Source organism: Aulostomus chinensis, chromosome 19, assembly GCF_037954235.1.
Source record: "Aulostomus chinensis isolate RoL2024-O1b breed Wild chromosome 19, RoL_Achi_v1.0, whole genome shotgun sequence".
Classification (NCBI taxonomy): Eukaryota; Metazoa; Chordata; class Actinopteri; order Syngnathiformes; family Aulostomidae; genus Aulostomus; species Aulostomus chinensis.
The window spans coordinates 7423566-7440890 of NC_141338.1; the positions used below are offsets into that span (position 1 = coordinate 7423566).

A 17325-nucleotide genomic window follows, 5' to 3' on the forward strand; every position below is an offset into this window, starting at 1 on the left:
TTTCATGTGACCAGCAACCTGCAAGATACTGAATCAGCGTTCAGGTGGACACCTCACTGCTGCGCTATCTTTTCCTTTTCAGATTTGATCTGGCCAAACCTAACCAAGTAGCTCAGTGCAATCCAACCCTTAAGCATTGCATTAAAAGTTGAGTTATGCTACTGTTGCTCCAGTTCAAGCTTGGGATCACAGGGGCAGCTCTTTAATCAAGAGAACTTCCAGTTTTTATTGGCTGTTTTTTGGTCTGCAATGAACCTCTGCCAACTGTGTCTTTTCTCCTTGGATCACTTCATCTGATTTAATTCCGGGTCCATTTGTTTTCCTGATAGAGCAGATTCTTTCCCTGGCGAGTCCAATCATTCCAGGTCTGCCCCAGTCAACATCACCCACCCTGATCACTGGTCCATCAGGAGGATAAACTGAGTCCAGTCAAAGGTTTAACTAACCCATGGTTTGGCTGAAGGCTGCAGCGGACAGATTCAAACACAGCCAGAAAGAAAAAGGGAGACCCGGGAGTCGAGCCTCTGTAAGATGTAAATAAACACCGTGTATTCCAAAGAGAAATAACATATTCAAATAATAAAGGATAAAAATGCCTCCTGTTGTTTTGTGGTGTTCTCTGGAAAATAATGACAGATAATTATTTCCTATCTCTAAGGCAGCAGAGGATGTTGCCAGATTGCCCTGCAAGCTTTGATACACTATCACAACCTAATTGGATGCTTGTGCCTTTGCAGGAATGATCATTCTGTGCATCTCAGGCTGCTGAGGCATCAAAACAGGTGCAACATAAATGGCACAGCATGTGCACCTCAGAGTCGTGACGCACCCTGGTATTTCTAAAAGCTGTCATCCATTTTGTGGGCACTGATGACGATAGTGGTGTAAGAAGGGTGGGGGTGTGATCTCTTGGTTGAAAGGGCCATCAAGTGGCTGGAAAGTGAACTGCACCGTCAGACTGTTGCTGAGCTGTTCTAGTCAAGTGAGCAGAAAAGTGAAACCTTGCTTCCCCTTCAAAGGAAATGGCCATGCTTGAGCTGGCCTTTCTATATACTTTTCTGCAGGATTTCTACTCTTTAATGGTGGAAACTGCACTACTTTTCAGACTAATTCAATATTCTTAAAGTAAGTTCAGTCATACCTAATTGACCTCACAGATTCAAAAGCTGCGACTGGCTGTGAGGTGACACCACAGACCTTTTGCTTCTTAGGGATTTCCTTACTGTCTCCTTGGGGGCTCTGCTACCCAACACCCTGTAATGCCACACTGCATCCCTGATTAACTGGAGGTGCCGGTGAGCATTGTTGATGCTCAGATCAGGCCTGCTGGCAGAGGTCACACAGAGGTCAAGGACATTCAGAATGAAAATCATCAGCAGTGTGAGGTTTTCCCTCAATTCTTGCTGATAACGTAAAAATGAAAAAGGTGGTGGTGAAGGTGTGCCATCAGCATGAAAGATATAACTTGGTTTCTGTTAGAGTTCTTAAAGGAACATGCCAAGTACTTGTGAAACATGCTTATCTGCACCGGTCCCAGAGCCAGACAAGAAGATCGATATCCTTCTTTCCTTTGTGAGTGCAGCTGAGACGCACAAAGACTGGCTGATCACTAGTTAGCTTAGCTCGATGAATGGAAGTGTATGGGACGTGTTGGCATCCCTCCACCGAAAGTCTTTAGCTGCATTAACATAACTGGCTTTGTGAACGACACTCATGATGAAATAACCATTTAACTCGTAAGATGTTTATAGAATCAGATAGTTAGCAGGTACTGCTTCTCCGACTGGGTGCCGCACCTCAACACTTCTGCTGACAAAACAAAGAGGGCAACAAGAGTGACTGACGCTAACAGTCATGGCCGACTCTGAATGACAGGTTGAGGATGATTGCTTCTGGATAAGCCAAGATCTTTAACTGGATCTGGCTGAACCAGAATACACAGAGGAGCTACGGGGTTTGGAAGCCGAGCAGGCAAGGTTAAAGTGTGCTAACCTGCCCGTTCACCACCTTATTTCACAGACGAGTTCTCCTGTCAGCATTATGCTAACAAAAATGAGGATTTTATCATTGGAAACTAAGAGTCTTGAGGAATATTACATCACCCTTTTAAAAGTCACTCTTAGAAAACAATGACCACGATGTGATGTCATCAGTGTGATCTGAGCGGGCGTCAGGGGCTAAATTTCAGGATCTTGAGACAAATCAATTTTATGTACATTTATTAGTGCTCATAATGAAGATGGTTGGAAGCTCATTTCTGTACTGTCTCACGACTATTGCTGTCTCACAGTTACTGTATGAGGAACATTTTCAAAAGAATGACCAAGTATCAAATTAATGAAAACATGAAATTATCTCATTTTAAATTGACTTAAAATAATCATATAGTTTTAGATATAAATTTCTGGTCATATTGAGAAAGTTTCTCATTATAATAACATGCATGTTTATTTATCAATCAAAAGCCTTTATTGTCATCGTGGAGCACACAATGAAACTGGAGTGCAACTCCCTTTGGTGCAATTTCACTGAAAGACAAGTACAAAAATTATAGAAATAGAAATATTTAGAAGAAAATTACATAATATGCTATATACAACAAAAATTGAAACAAAAAGCAGTCAGTATAAAAACAGTGGTGTGATATTGAAATTGCACAAGTAAGGGATAAGACGGTTTCCTCGCTTGAATGTGAACACAAAAATGTGGCAGAGATGGGCTTCCGTACATGACATAGCATTTTATTGTTTCCAAGCCGGATGTAATATTAGATATTTGCTAAATAAATAAACTTTATTTGAAGAGAAACTCATACTGTTTCCAGCAATACATCAAGACAGACCGTTTGTGTGTGTGTGTGTGTGTGTGTGTGTGTGTGTGTGTCTGTGTGTGTGTGTGCGTGTGTGCGCGTGTTTAGCCTTCAGCCACGCGGGGGTAGCAGAGACGTAAGCATCATGACGTGTGCGTTCGCGAGCTTTAGTCTACCACGTGCGTGGCTGAGTGACAGAACACGCGCGTTTCAGTAAAACGACCGAAGTGACGCGGGAGCTGACGGAGTTCCTGCTCACATCACATCATTTCCCTAAAAGTGTGAATGAGAGGAGGATGTGAGGAGCGCGGGTGGCGGGGGGGAGGAGGGTCTGCCTGCCAGTGTTCAACACCCCTGAAGAGGTCGGTGGCGCTGCAGAAGAGCACCGGTCAGACAGGATTACTAACGGGAGCCAGGTGACCGCACCAAGGAGGAGATGATGCTTCCACCCCGCAGGAGCCCGCTTCTGCTCACCGTCACCTGCATGTACTTCTCTGGAGGCTTGCTCTGGTCCTACCAAGAGGAGGATGCCAGTGACGGGTAACTTTTTTTTTGGGGGGGGGGGGGGACACCTCCGTGAATCTTGTAAATGAAGAAGATGCTCACTTCTCTCCCAAAACTTGTATTCCACAGTGAAGAATGCTCCGAAAACAACGTCTCGACCACCAAGTATCCCTGCGTGAAGTCAACAGGAGAAGTTGCGACGTGTTACAGGTAGAGTGGCTGCATGGATGCTCCTCCGGTGTCAGGCAGGACGGAATAGAAGAACCAGAGAGCTTCGACCCATTTAGCAGCGTTTCCCCGTGAAGATGATTACAGGATGTAAACTACACGATGCATCATTTGGCTTGTTCATGGAATGAGAGCAGTGATGCTTTTCAAATGGGGCTTGTTTTTTTTTTTGTTTTTGTTTTTTGACACAATCTACATTTTGCTTACAGCCACAGTGTAGTCAAGTGAAAAAGTTTGGATGTGAGGCTGATAGCAGCTTTGAAATCACTGCTCCTGTTTAGTTTTTCTTTCATCAAAATATGCTGGTTTATTGAATTGAGCTTTGCAGAACTGTTTCCGGCTGTCAGAGCCAAATCTGTCTAAATAACCAGAGCTCACAAGCATAGTAAAGACCACTGCACATTTAAACCTGGATTTGTGAGGAACTCTTATTCTGTGCTGCTAACTCAGTGACTTTGTCGACAAGTTCCTGGATGTAACAGAATTAAGACGGTTAAATGTCTGAAAACAACCTGAACGTCAACAAGAAGACAATGCTCTCAAACCTCCACACTTTTTTGGCAAGCTTGTTTTTTAAAAAAAAAAAAAAATTGTCTTGTAAAAGCAATACTTAATTGTATTTTGCTCTCTAAGTGCTCGCAAATAGGTCAGCATCACTCCAGACTGCTGGAGGAGCCAGGAAGAGTATGTTTAGCTTGAAGCTAATGGCTACCGGCGATCAACAGTCAAACTGTCCAAAATGTCTGTCCATAAACTCTTCGGCCCATCATACGGTCTTGGGTCAGCTGTGTGCTCAGTAGCCCTCACAAACTTTGATTGTTTTTTTCGAGCTAAAATCAAACTTTTTAATTTACTGTTCTGCGCTTGTTCACGTCTACAAATACAGTAGTTTGTTTTTAGACCCCATCTAAGTGTTTGTGGACTATTGAGCATCCAGCTGGATGAAGAAGACGTGGATTATAATCTGTCGTGTGCGTGAGAGTTTGCAAATTGACGATTCTGGACAATTTTGCTGTTTGTAGTGGGACACCACGTGGGGGGGGGGGGCATTAGCTTCAAGCTAGATAAACAAAACTGGCTCTTAATTTTGGTTTCACAATGAAGTGAAGCTGCAGTGAAAAACATCTACATGAGCTCAACACAACTATTTGTGAGTATTTAAAATGTAAAATCCACTTTTTGGCTTAAGTTTAAATTTATTGAACGATTTCCATTTGAAACAACGACGCTCACTTTGGGAGGAATGCGACGTTCCACTTAGATTTCAGGAGATGAGCGCTGTCCTGCAGCTCTGGGAACCAAAATCATACAAATTCAAACATTTTTATTTATGATTTTGATTTACAGTAATTCTATTTCCGTAATCCTCCCAGGGGAAACAGTAACAGGAACTCAAGTAGTGCCAGCTAGTTGAATATTTCTCCTGAGAAATCTTCCAAATGTGACTTTGGGAGGTTACATCTGTGCGCCACTCTGGAGACCGCTGGCTGTGGTTCAAGCACACAGTGACATCCCGTTTGATCTTCATATCCCAAACACACTCTTAACATAATTATGTTGGTTTATGGTTATTGGCTGCAGCCACGGTTGTTTCTCACAATGTTTATTTAAAGAACAAAAACTGTTTTAGCTAAGAGCTGAGATAATGCACTCCGGGTGCATTTCGGTTCACCTGTGAGCGGATGACCTACTGTGAGCCGCGCAATGATTCACTGAAATGTTTTGTTTTTGTGACAAAAAATTCGAATAATGACATGAATTTGATAAATGCTGATGTGATGTCAATGGACAAGTTACTAATTTATTAGATACACCTAAATTAAAATAATGCAACGACAGACAACAGGCCTGCTGTAAATCCTCCCTCCATGAGCACTTACATCAGTGTGAGAGAGGCGCTGATTTATTTTTATGGTCATTTCAGAGGATGTAATTCGTGGTGATGTTGAACTGTTCTGACTTATACTGAGAGGTACTCCTACTAATTTGCAGTTCTTACGGGAAAAAAAAAAACCCAAATGGCAGTATAACGTCGTACAAGTCACCTTTGCCTCACATTGCATGCTGCGTTGAGCACACTGAGTCCACATGTGTGCGCATGACATTTCATTGCTGTAATAAACACATTTTTAACTCCAGCATAGAGGTAATGTGATGAGTGTTGGATTGACTTGCCTGAGCTCCGGTAGTAGAGGACCCTTGAAAACCCTTGAATGAAGGCTTGTTTTGCAGTCAGGGGGCCCTCAGAGAGTGCTTGTGTGTAGGGCCCAGGAGCCTGGTGCTACACCCCTGGCTATTTATTTGATTGTTAGCAGGGTATTTCAAAAACCGAACTGATTGTCATCGGTTTGACTGACATTGCAAAAGAAATAATTCACGGCGTGAGGGGCAATCATCTTTAGTGTATCACTGTTCACGTTCCAATTGAAAAAAATACTGGAATGTACCAAAGACGCTGTATTAAGTCTGCAGAATACCAGTGGCCCATTGAGGGACCTCTTCAGCACTGCAAAACTTAATAATAAAAAGTAAAAGTCTGTCATACAGTTCAGCCCTGGTTGAAAAATGGTGACAGCACAAGCTGCAGCATCGTATGGTACGGCTGTTAGTGGTGTTTTTCTGGACGTCATAGCTACATTTTGATCAGTTTTCTCGAGTTCCTTTGAAATGATGAGTGTTTCGGTTTTGGCAGTTATCTTGAATGTATTCTGGATGTGTGACTCAGAAGACCTATTGGTGATGAAATGATGGATATCTCTGAATTGCTTCCATGTATTTTAATAAGAGTTCTAAGAGTATGGATTACCTTCTGGAGCCGTGATCTGGTAGCAGTGGTGGAATTTGATGATGCTATGTTCTTATTCTGTATCTCTGTAGCCTGCTAGGCAGACGCATGTGCTCTCTGCTTGTTTACCAGCTTGTGGTTTTCAAGTTATTGCAAGATCACATTAATAAAGACATGAATGTGATAGCATAATGCATTTATGAGCTTTAAAGATACTGCTAGGTTGATTAGCTTCCTATTGAGCAGAGCTGTCAGCTTTTCCCTCCTGTTTAGCTAAGCTAATCAGCTTCTATTTAGCTGCTACCATGTTACTTCCCCCCCAGAAATTGTAACTATTCCTTTAAGTAATGATAATAGTTACTTCCTGGCATTTAAAAAGCTTTGTCTCCCGCAGGCCAAGTGGGAGAGAATTGAACAGAGTTTTGAAACAGGCCTGTTTTGCCCCGGCGTGCCAACGTGCGCACAGTTTAACACTCATCTGGAGCATTTATCTTATTGTGAAACACCACCAGAGGAGCATGCGTCACAGTTCAAGACACGTACCAGGACCACAGCTGACCATATCTCACATTTTTCTCCCGCTGTCTTCCTGAGTTCTTTTCATGGAGATTGCCATATTTGGCTCCTAGTTTATTTGCATGAAAGAGAACGTTGTGTGTCAAGAGTTTTTATTTTTTATTTCCTACTTGTATTTTCCCTGGCTGCGGCGTTGAATATGCTTGGCTTACAATAAGATCTGAAGGGCCGAATGAGGTTTTTTTGGACCACGAATGCTTCTGATTGCAACATAAATGCTGTACTAGCAAGCAAAGAAGGATTTGATTAAAATGATAAGGTGTGAGCTGTTTGTTCCAATTTGGCAACATCCTAAGTGCTAAGTGGTCACTGCTGTGGTATTTCTTCACTGCACGCCACATGAATCACTCCACAGTCTTGACATTTTCTAGTTCCTGTAAGTGGTAGAACTGGTTATATTATCATTTTCGCTTGGAACGATGGTCATCCAGTAGTTGCTTCTAGTAGTAGGACAGCATGAGTGAGTTAGCTGGACACCTGCACTGAGTATATTGAATAATATGTGAGTTTTTTCTTTGATTTAATTATTTGCACATTTGAGGGGCTTCCATTTAACTTAATCCCATTTTGTGAGGCAGAACCCCTCGGGAGAAAAGTACCTGACAGTGGATGTAAGCAAGCAGTAAATCTCTGAATCAGATGGGGAGAAGCAAAACAAATGTGGAAATGTCAAGGGTTATGTACTCAGGATTGATTATTTATATTCAACTCCATGCAGATTTCTCAGAATGAGGTTTTTTTTTTTTTAAGAGTATCATGTGACGTTTTTGGAAGTTGAGATCAGATCCATCAAGTCAAACCAAGACATATTAATAATCTCAACCTTTGTGACGAAAGACCCATGAATGCGATTCTTCACGAACCCAATCTTGTCTTTACCTACCCTGCAAAGAGCAAAATGCTTCACCGATAAAGAAGCAGAACAGTCTTTCCACTCGACAGCTGTAACAGTTACACGTAATTGATGTGTGGCATGTGTAATCGTTGCTTTGTTATTTTTCCAAATATTTCTGCTGGTACTGAGCATTTTGTTGTGCTCTTGCCCCCTTTCTCCTCGGCTCCTTCCTCGTCAACTCTGGAATCCAGGGGGAAGTCTGGTTTATGCTGTAAGGAAACTGAGAATGTAATTTCTTCAGCCTCCCCCTGTGAGACATGATAGCCATGAATCTTCACATTCACTTGGCTGATCCGAGCTGCATTGTCTCCATCCCGTAAATGTTCCCATGTCTTTCTTCCACTGTATTTCATTGAGGGCTTTTTCCTTCATCCCTCTGTACTTTGTGTTTTACTGCATTAGAAAGAATTTTGATTTCCCATTGACCACTTTACTGGTAATTGATACTAAATGTAATTCCCAGTTAAATTCAAACACAGCGGGTGCGCTGATCTGTTTCATTCAAACGATTACTTCATTCAGATTATTGAACATGCCGGCAAAACCCAAATTCTATTATTCCCTTAGTTTTCAGATCTGTTTTCCACATCATACTTCAGTGCAGTCAACTGGAAGCGCTCCCCTCAGTTGGACTTCCATTATTCAAAAAGCTTTCCGAGCGCGTACAGTTATCATCCCTCCTGTGATTCCCGTGAGCGCGGTCCAAGGAGGGGTGCGCTCCGCACAACCTTAAAGTCATCATTTGTTTATCTACAACTCACCATTAGCCTCTCAAGAATGATTTTAGCTCAGACCAAAGTGTTTGTGAAGTGTTTAGCACACGGCTACATTAATAAGACGTGGGTATAGTGGATGATGCATTTGAGCATTTGTTTTGTAGAGTTTTGCAGATGCGAATTTTTCGGTCTCCGTTAGCTTCCGGCGACAAGGATGTGGGGAATATTTTCTGAATTCTAGATTCACCAAGAAGTCATGAAGGTGGGGTGGAAAAAATGTCTTCATGAGTATGAATAGTTCATTCTGCCGCATTTCATCCCATGTTTAGTGGCAAGAAAATGACTTGGCAATACAAGATCAAGAGATCATTTTCTGTGCAGAGTGCAGGTTTGACATTTCCCAGATAATTGGCAGTTATTGTGCTATGAAAGTCATTCAAACCAAAGTTACATCATCAACGTGGAACTTCCTGTCTTGTTTTGGAAAGTAACGCGCTTCTGCTACTGAAACAGTTTTGAAGCTAACGTGCTCAATCAAAAGTGAAACTTTAGTGGTACCTGCTGCGGAGGGCTTTGGTGAGTTGGGTTACATTGTCCTCCTTTGGCGAACAAAAACTCTGCTTTTACAACTCAGACACAGTAAATGTTCTGCACAAAGAAGGCCGATAGGTCTGGCTTTATGGAAGGACCTTTCTTGGAAATTTCTTGACGGAAAACTGTCAACCCTGGAAAGCTGTCAAGTCATGATGTCAATAGAGCCAAACGGATCAACTTGATGTTTTGAAAGCCCGTCAGTCATTACTGGAGCCTTTAGAATAACCGCGAAGAACAAGTTATCCAATCCCTGTAAAGATCAGCTCGTAGAGAGGTTCATGATGAAATGATACTGTATGCTGTTTAATTTGTTATAAAGGTCAGACGTTGTTGTTTTTTTTCAGAGTTAAAGATTAATTACAACAGGAAATATTAGCACATCCAACCGTCTGCGATGCAGGTGCCTTGGAGAGCTGAACTCGAGTCATAAAAAGCGCAGACCACTGCTCTTCCTCAGCGTTACATCGTAGCCATCAGTAATGTTTTAGTCCCTCCGGACTCTCATTGGGAGTGTTATTTATGACTCAAGAATAAAAACTGGAAAATGGTTGATTTCATGTGAGGGAGATGGAAAAGATTATGTAATTCTCAGTGATTTATTGCAGTTTTAGATATTGTGTATTTGTTTATGACCCTGTAGCAGTGACAGCCGTGGCCGCAGGCTTCGTGTTTTCTCGTTGTCGGTAATGACTCAGGAATGCCTGGGGGGGGGTTCTTGAATTGTGGCACAAATATCCTCCTGACTCAAAGATGAACTGATTTGATTTTCATGGTCAAAGTTCTAAAGGTCAAGATCCCTTGACAAAAGAAAAAAAAAATTGGTTTTAAGTCAAGAATTTACATAGATTTTGACATTCTTGTCTAATGAGATGAAAGGAAGTGATGATGTTTTATATCCCAAAGGTCAACTTGACAGTGACATCACAGTGTTCGACAAACTACTCAGGAACTGAAGTATTTTATACACAAGAGTTGTCACTACAGTGTTTTAGATTCTGGACAGACATGGATGTAAAGTGACTTGTTAGCTGAGCTTAAAGGACCATCAGGTGGTCATTTTTATTATTTTTGTGGGGGGTTTGTATTTCTTACAAACCCAATTATGTCAAAGAACTGGTCTCACTTGTTGGTGCAGTGTATTGAAACATATTATGGACGACAGCACTGACGAAGCATCTATTAAAAACCACACCTGGGATTACAGAATATTCTAAACTTTAACCACAGATTGTTTTTGCAATTGTCAACACTACTGTATGTGTTATTGCAATGTAAACAATCAAGCCGAGGAAGCGTTGAATAAGTCCAAGCTGCTTCTCGACAGCTGTTTGAGTGCAACAGAGGTCACCAGAATTCGCCTCAGTGGATGGAGAGAGAAATACCGCCGCTGACTATCACGCCAATCTGAAATGCCTGAGACGATTTACAATATCTGGCACTTTTCCTCTGCATTGTAATACACAGAAGTAAGAAAAGTTGTTGCTGGAGTGTTCAGCACACATTATACAAACAACTCTGTTATTAAAATGCAGTAAGCCTTTACTTTTACTAACTACTGTATATTTCCGCTAAATAACCGACACACCATGAGACCTGTGGTCAGATAAAGCTCATAATTCATCATAAACCAAATCCCCAAATTGATACATAATGCCCTGTCAGCGTAAAGACGTCCACATCTGTTTCCTATCAGTGTGTGAGGCCTGTTAGCAGAAGCGCTGCATCAGTGTGGATTTAAGGAGATGACATGAAAATGTGGTGTTGCTCCTCAGCGACAGCTCCCACAGAGCTGAAAGATCTGAGGGCCAAAACAAGGAGGAGACACTTGTGCTTCTGCCGTTTAACCGACCCAACCATTAATTGAGGTAATCACTTTAATCAGTAATGAAAATAGTTGCAGCTCTAGTTGCTTTGTAGTGCATGTTGATCAAGTCTTCCTGCTCCTCGTACTATGTTTTTGGAATTACTCTTCCCTAATGGGATGAATTATGAAGGGTGCAAAATGAGTTTAATGTCTGGTCCCTCACAGACATGTGACATGTGTGTGTGTGTGTGTGTGTGTGCACACACACACACAGACAAACACGCTTTTGCTTCGTTTTGCAAACAAAATACATGCATGAGACTTTCCACTTAGCTACAAAGAAAAACAGTCTTTTGAATGTAATTAACTTCCTACTGGCAGCATCTTGATGGCCAAGTTCATTAATTTAATTGAGGAGGCCATGATAAAAGTGCTATTTTGCCTAGCTTCGTTCCACGCTTCACCCTTCCATCAAAATTGTTGAAATTCAGCCTCAGAGTGTTGTTCATGCAGTCCTGCTAACAAACAGACTGACCAGAAACACTCCCTCCTCTGGCGGCGGTAACTGGCCTCCTTACTGGCCGCTACCTTTATGTGCCTATAAAGTCATTGAAAATTTTCAATGATATCAACACTTCAGCTCCACCCTTGGAGGAGCTTTACCTGTCCCAGATGTTGCCCTCGGGGTAAATTAACAATCAGGTCATTGTGTTTGTGTTTATTTGTTTCTGCTCATTTACAAAATTATCTCCCTATGCAGCATGTCCCATTTTAGTAAATCTCCTTCGCATTTGGGATTGGTTAGACTTGATGTGGAGTCGTGAGTGTGTAGAGCTCGTTGTTGATACATAATCTCTCTGAGAAGATCCTGCTTGTTATTTGTTTCTTCTAATAATGTTAATATATGTCACACGATGCTTTCTATTTCATAAATTATAGTGTGTGGAGATTATTTGTCTGTTCGTCTGTGTAAAAGTGGACTGTTTTTTTGTTCCATAAACATATTTTAGGTTGTTTAACTGTAAAATGAGACCATTCGGTCTGGACCGCCATGTTCAAAACAGAACGTTTAGAGAAATCATATCTGCAGATTTTATGTCTCCATTGTGACCGGGAGTGGCCGCTGTATCAGGAGAGCTGTGGCGTTCATAACTTGATATTCCCCAACATTATTAGGGTCGTAAAAATATATGTTTTCATTTTAATGCTTTTCTGGTATTCTGATGATGTCTCATCCTCAGTCACTGAAGTTGTGAAACTTCAACCAAATGACTGGAAAAGAAAAGTTTTCTTATACCGTTTCACCAAGACTGCCTGAAGTACTAATACCTGAAGTACTGGTGTACAAAATATTCCTACTGTCAGTACACAGAGAGCAAAGTGTCTTTCAGAAGAGCGGGCTATAGTTATTGTCCCTAAACTAATTACCTTACACGTTTGTGAAAATTAGGTCTTTTATTAATTTATCTTGATGTTAATTGTTCAGATTTTCTGTGGTGCTTTCAGCAGTATCAGTTTTCACCCTGATTTCCTTTTTCAGTATTATAGATGATAGGATGACATTTGGAAAAGCTAATGAATCCTATGTTGTTTCTTCATCACTGAGGATGAGCAGAGTAGAGAAACAGTGTCTAGCTCTGACATCTGAGGGCAACATGCTTACTGGCCGAAGTCGGTCATTTCTGCAGGTCCTGTATTCAAAACTTTAGCGCGTGTTGGACGTTCTCAGAGTGGCTGTTGACCTGCAAGGGGAGGGGGCCACGTAGGCGGGCTGATTTGCATTCATCAGTCCTCTCTGCTCCTGTGGGTGGATTGGGGTGGGGGGGTCTCTCTCACTAAACCGTTAGCGATAACATGTTTCTCCATCATGTGAAGGGCGTCTTCAATCACAGTCATGTCAACGGTTCAACCGACGCGGAGATATACCCTATTAGGTGAAAAATGAAGCCGATATACATTCCTCTAAAAAAAGAAGTGAGGACGAGTTGGTGGAGTGTAAGATATCACAGCGAGAGCAGGGGAGGACATGTTAGTGTTAAGGAGCATTCCTCAGTGACGGATGTAAAGTACAAGCAGCAGCAGCAGCAAACATCCTCTCTCTCCCTCTCTGCCCTTCTCTTCCTTTAATGCAGAGCACTTCATGAATTAAAGTGGTATGTCACAAGTGTACATGAGTGTTCATGACCTTCCTTGAATTCCTTTTTTCTCATTCAAAATATCAAACGCCGTGAATCCATCATCATTAAAATCCTCCCGTACAACTTTCTTTCTAGATAGGAATCACATTTATTATTTGGGACTTTTTCATTTTTACTGAATGGAGTATAATTTGCTTTGGTTTCTTCCAAATGTGTTTTGTCATCTGTTTCCATTTGAAAGGAGATTGTAATATGAAACAAGCCATTACAGGAAAGACCTTGAGAGTTCAAATGCTTTATGAAGTCTCTTAAAGCCTGGAGCCTAACAGTTTGTTGTCCAGCAGCTGTTGCTCAGATGATTTTAACCAATTGTCCAGAGGAAGTGCTAGGGCTGTGTTTAGTGTTACTGAAGGCTGGGTCTCCGATTGTCTTTCAGAGCTTTGGTGCCGCTGTCTGTAGTCATACAGGTGAGTCTGTCCTCAGCAAGATTCCACGAGCTCAGAGTGTCTTTTAGCCCCTGGGCAATTATTTCCCCTTTGTGTCAGTGGGAAAGTAAGCGGTTTGGAGGCAGACGCTTCGCAGAGTCCAGTTGCTGCTAACAAAATGCACCGTTCAACTTAGGTAGGGCTGCACCACTCCGCTGGACCACAGATCGGTCGAGTAGAACGACACCCCTTCCAGCTCCATAGCGATCCTTTGGTGTGTACTGTTATATAGCTGAGGCAAGGCAACCAGAATATGTTTGCGGCCTGGAAGCGCTTGCCTGGGGTCTAAAAATTTCAGCAGGTGAATAAACCCCAGCTTTTCCACGGTATATATAGGCACCAAATCTTTTGCAATACACATCGCGACTGCATCCGTGACCACTTGCTACCAGGCCCCTTTCTTATCATACAGGATGCAGTTCCAAGATGCTAGGTTGTTTTTGTGGTGGCGGTGCTTGGGCTGCCTCAGTCTTGTTCTTTTGGTGGGGAGCAACACCTCTCCCACTCGGCAGCATGCCTCTGTTTGAGGTGCTGCAGTTAATTGCTTGTACTGCTACCTTTGGTAGCAACTGCCTTTAAGCACCCTTTGCGGCGAAGTGTTGTTTGTTCTGTGTCTGACGCTACAAACCCGCATCGATTCCAAATAACTGAAGTTAAGGGAGCGTTGTTGGATGATGTTGAAGAGAAAATTTGATTTTCATTAAAACAAATCAACGTTAAGGACAAATTTGAATTAATCAATAAAATCGATTTATTGCCCAGCCCTAGTAAACGTACTTCAACACTACGCAGTAGTTAATAAGGATGTGACAGGACACTATCTGAAAAGGATTTTCAGATACTGGTGAGCTTATTTGAAGGAAAATGCCAATTTTTTGTTGGAAACACTTTTTTGCCATCTTTAAACCCACAGAATGTCTGAATGCTAGTTAGCTTAGCATAACGAATGATGGTGGGTGGAAAGTGTTACCATACCTCCATGAAAAGGCCTCTCATAGACCAGGTTTAGGATATCATTTTGTCCAGAAATTATCCTCCTCAACCTCTGTAGCAGTCGGCCATGTTTACTAGTAGCAGTCATTCTTGTAGTTGTCAACAAACAGTTTGTATTGTTAGCTGAATTAATTACAATGCAGGAGTTTTGAGATTCTGATTCTAAAACTACAATATCTCAAAATTATGCTAAAGGTATGCTAAACTGCCCATTCACTTCCATTCACTGAGCTGAGCTAACTAGCAGCACATGGAAGTCATTGAGTCCTTCATAAAAGACGGTTGTCTGAACCCATTTTACCTTCTCTGAGATGGTGCATATAGTTGTTTTTTTAAGCAAAAACTGAAGTAATCCAGCATAAACAAGTGTTGAATTTACTTCTCAGTTAAGGATGTCAAAAATTATGATTTTTTAAAAATGTTTTGTACAGCCATTCCTAGCATTCTTTTCAAAGCTTCTTTTCCAGCAGTTAGCCAATCTCTGTGGCTCAGCCTTCAACTGCACACACAGATGAGAGAGGGGAATCCATCGTCTTGTCTGTCTCTAGGGAATTAATGACATTAATGTAATTTAACCTGAATACGTGTTTGGAAATGTACTTTATAATAACTACAAACTGATAAATGAGTGCAGTGACATCATGAAACATTTCAACATTCACACCCTAGCCTACTCTGACCTTAAAGAACAGATTTGATTAGCCTCCATCTTTGGTGTCTGCTCTTGTGTGGCCCTTCTCTCCAAACCGTGTTTCAACAAGTATTTTTGTGGTACTTTGGTGTCTTGAAAAGCCACTTTTGTTTCTCTTGGCTGACACTCGTTGATCCATCTGTTTCTCTCCACAGAGAAGTGAAGTGTGGTCACGCTTTGGTGGTGCTGTGGTTAAGAGATGTGGGGATGTATGGGGCTCATGTCACGCCTCCATGCGTCTCTCTATACATACGTGTATCCCAGGCTGTGCTCTGGTTGTATTCAACATGTGTTTGCTTTAGAGAGACAGATTAAATGTAAGATTACAATCTTTACAATGGTACAAGTACTTTTTAAGTATAACTTCACTCATTATTGTGAAACTTACTCACAAGCTAATTGAAAGGAACTGGCGGATATTTTAAGTTATTATTTTACAACTAATGGTTTTTCATTATTTGGTCTCTTGAAACTTCAATGTATTTCCTTGTGATGGAAAAGAATAAGCTGCTAATTTTCCAGTCCTCAAGGACAACGGCGAGCCAAAGCGAGGGCTCATCGTGACTGACGAACACACAAATACACACTAGTCAGATTAAATTGTAAACAGCTGCTACATTCAACATTGATAATACATTTTGGAAAAAGGGGTCATATTCATGTCTGGTACTCCCTGACAGCACAGATGTTTCCTGTTTCATTCTGGTTGAATGCTGCTGTATTTTAATATTTTGTGTCAGTTCAATTTAATCATTTTTACAACCATAAGTTATGTTTGTCCTCCTGTCAACATCATATTATTCTGATGTTTTACTCTGGAACTACGTCATGACCATTCAAATCGGTCAGGTTTTTTCCTCACCTTGCTCCAGCTATCTGTTTTATTGATAAAATACCATTTAGCATGATTTTAGACAATAATTTCGTTTGACCAAGCAAATTTTTGTGTTCGTTCCCTGGTAAGAATATTAAATTTCACCACCTGCAAGTATTGAGATGACATCAAACCCTCAAAGGTATAAAAATGGCTCATATTTCATCTGATGCACTTATCAGTGACCACAGTGCAACTACAGGGTACTCCACGTTTAATCCGATCACACCAGTAATTAAAATTGAAAATGATGAATTAAAGCAACAAAGCAAACAAAATGCAGAAGCAAGAATTTAGTACTTCTGACATGCAGGATAAACGACCATCCAATTCCAAAATCCAATCCGTACGTGATGAAGCCTGATGCAGGAAGTTCTCCGTACCTGAACACAAAGAGGCTGGAGTCATCGCTCGAACCTTTACCACTTGATTTATCTGGCGTGAGTTTAATTGCTGGTGAGCCTTTTCCCAGTTCCTCCGCCAATGAACTGTATTGATTCTCTCACAGATGGTTGTGGAGGTCTTCTCCTGTGCGGCTTGAATCAATTCCAGATTGATTGAGGAGACTTTTTCATCTCAGAGTGCTTTTATAATTTATTTCATGACAAATCCCGAGGAACAGTTATTGACATGGAAGTCATTCAATCCTTCATAAAAGACGGTTGTCTGAACCCATTTTACCTTCTCTGAGATGGTGCATATAGTTGTTTTTTTAAGCAAAAACTGAAGTAATCCAGCATAAACAAGTGTTGAATTTACTTCTCAGTTAAGGATGTCAAAAATTATGATTTTTTTTTTAATGTTTTATGCAGCCATTCCTAGTATTCTTTTCAAAGCTTCTTTTTCTGGTCGGACTTCATAGTTTGATTTAGGTGTTCACGTCTACAACACAAACTATTATCAGATTACTCACTAATTTGATTCTGGCATTGCTGTTTTGTCTGGTATTAATATTGGAATGTTAACGTCCATGAACGTGTCACTGTTAATTCAAAGTGCAAACAAACCAATCATCCCTTCAGGATTGTTTCACGTATTCGCCTGAAGAGGAAGGTGTACGCGTTGGCAGCAGCTCTAGCGTTTTGAAGCGTTTTGGTCATTCCTGGCCTTTTTCCAGTTGAATGGTTTGAGTTAAGAACACATGGAGGGACTGATTTCTGTTTGACTCTAACAGGCCACAGACAGCAGTTTTCTCTATGATTTCCTGACATGTCAGTATCAGAGACATCAAAC

At 41.3% G+C, this 17325-nt stretch overlaps 1 protein-coding gene across 1 annotated transcript in view; it reads left to right on the forward strand.

Moving 5' to 3' along the window:
* Positions 1–3139: 3139 nt before the first annotated feature.
* Positions 3140–17325, forward strand: part of ccbe1 (collagen and calcium binding EGF domains 1) — a 37635-nt gene continuing 23449 nt past the window's right edge. Inside the window, exons 1-2 of the mRNA XM_086187023.1 lie at positions 3140–3349; positions 3443–3523. Of these exons, the coding sequence (XP_086043149.1) occupies positions 3246–3349; positions 3443–3523 (185 nt within the window). The 5' untranslated portion in view covers positions 3140–3245. The remainder of the gene's footprint in view (positions 3350–3442; positions 3524–17325) is intronic.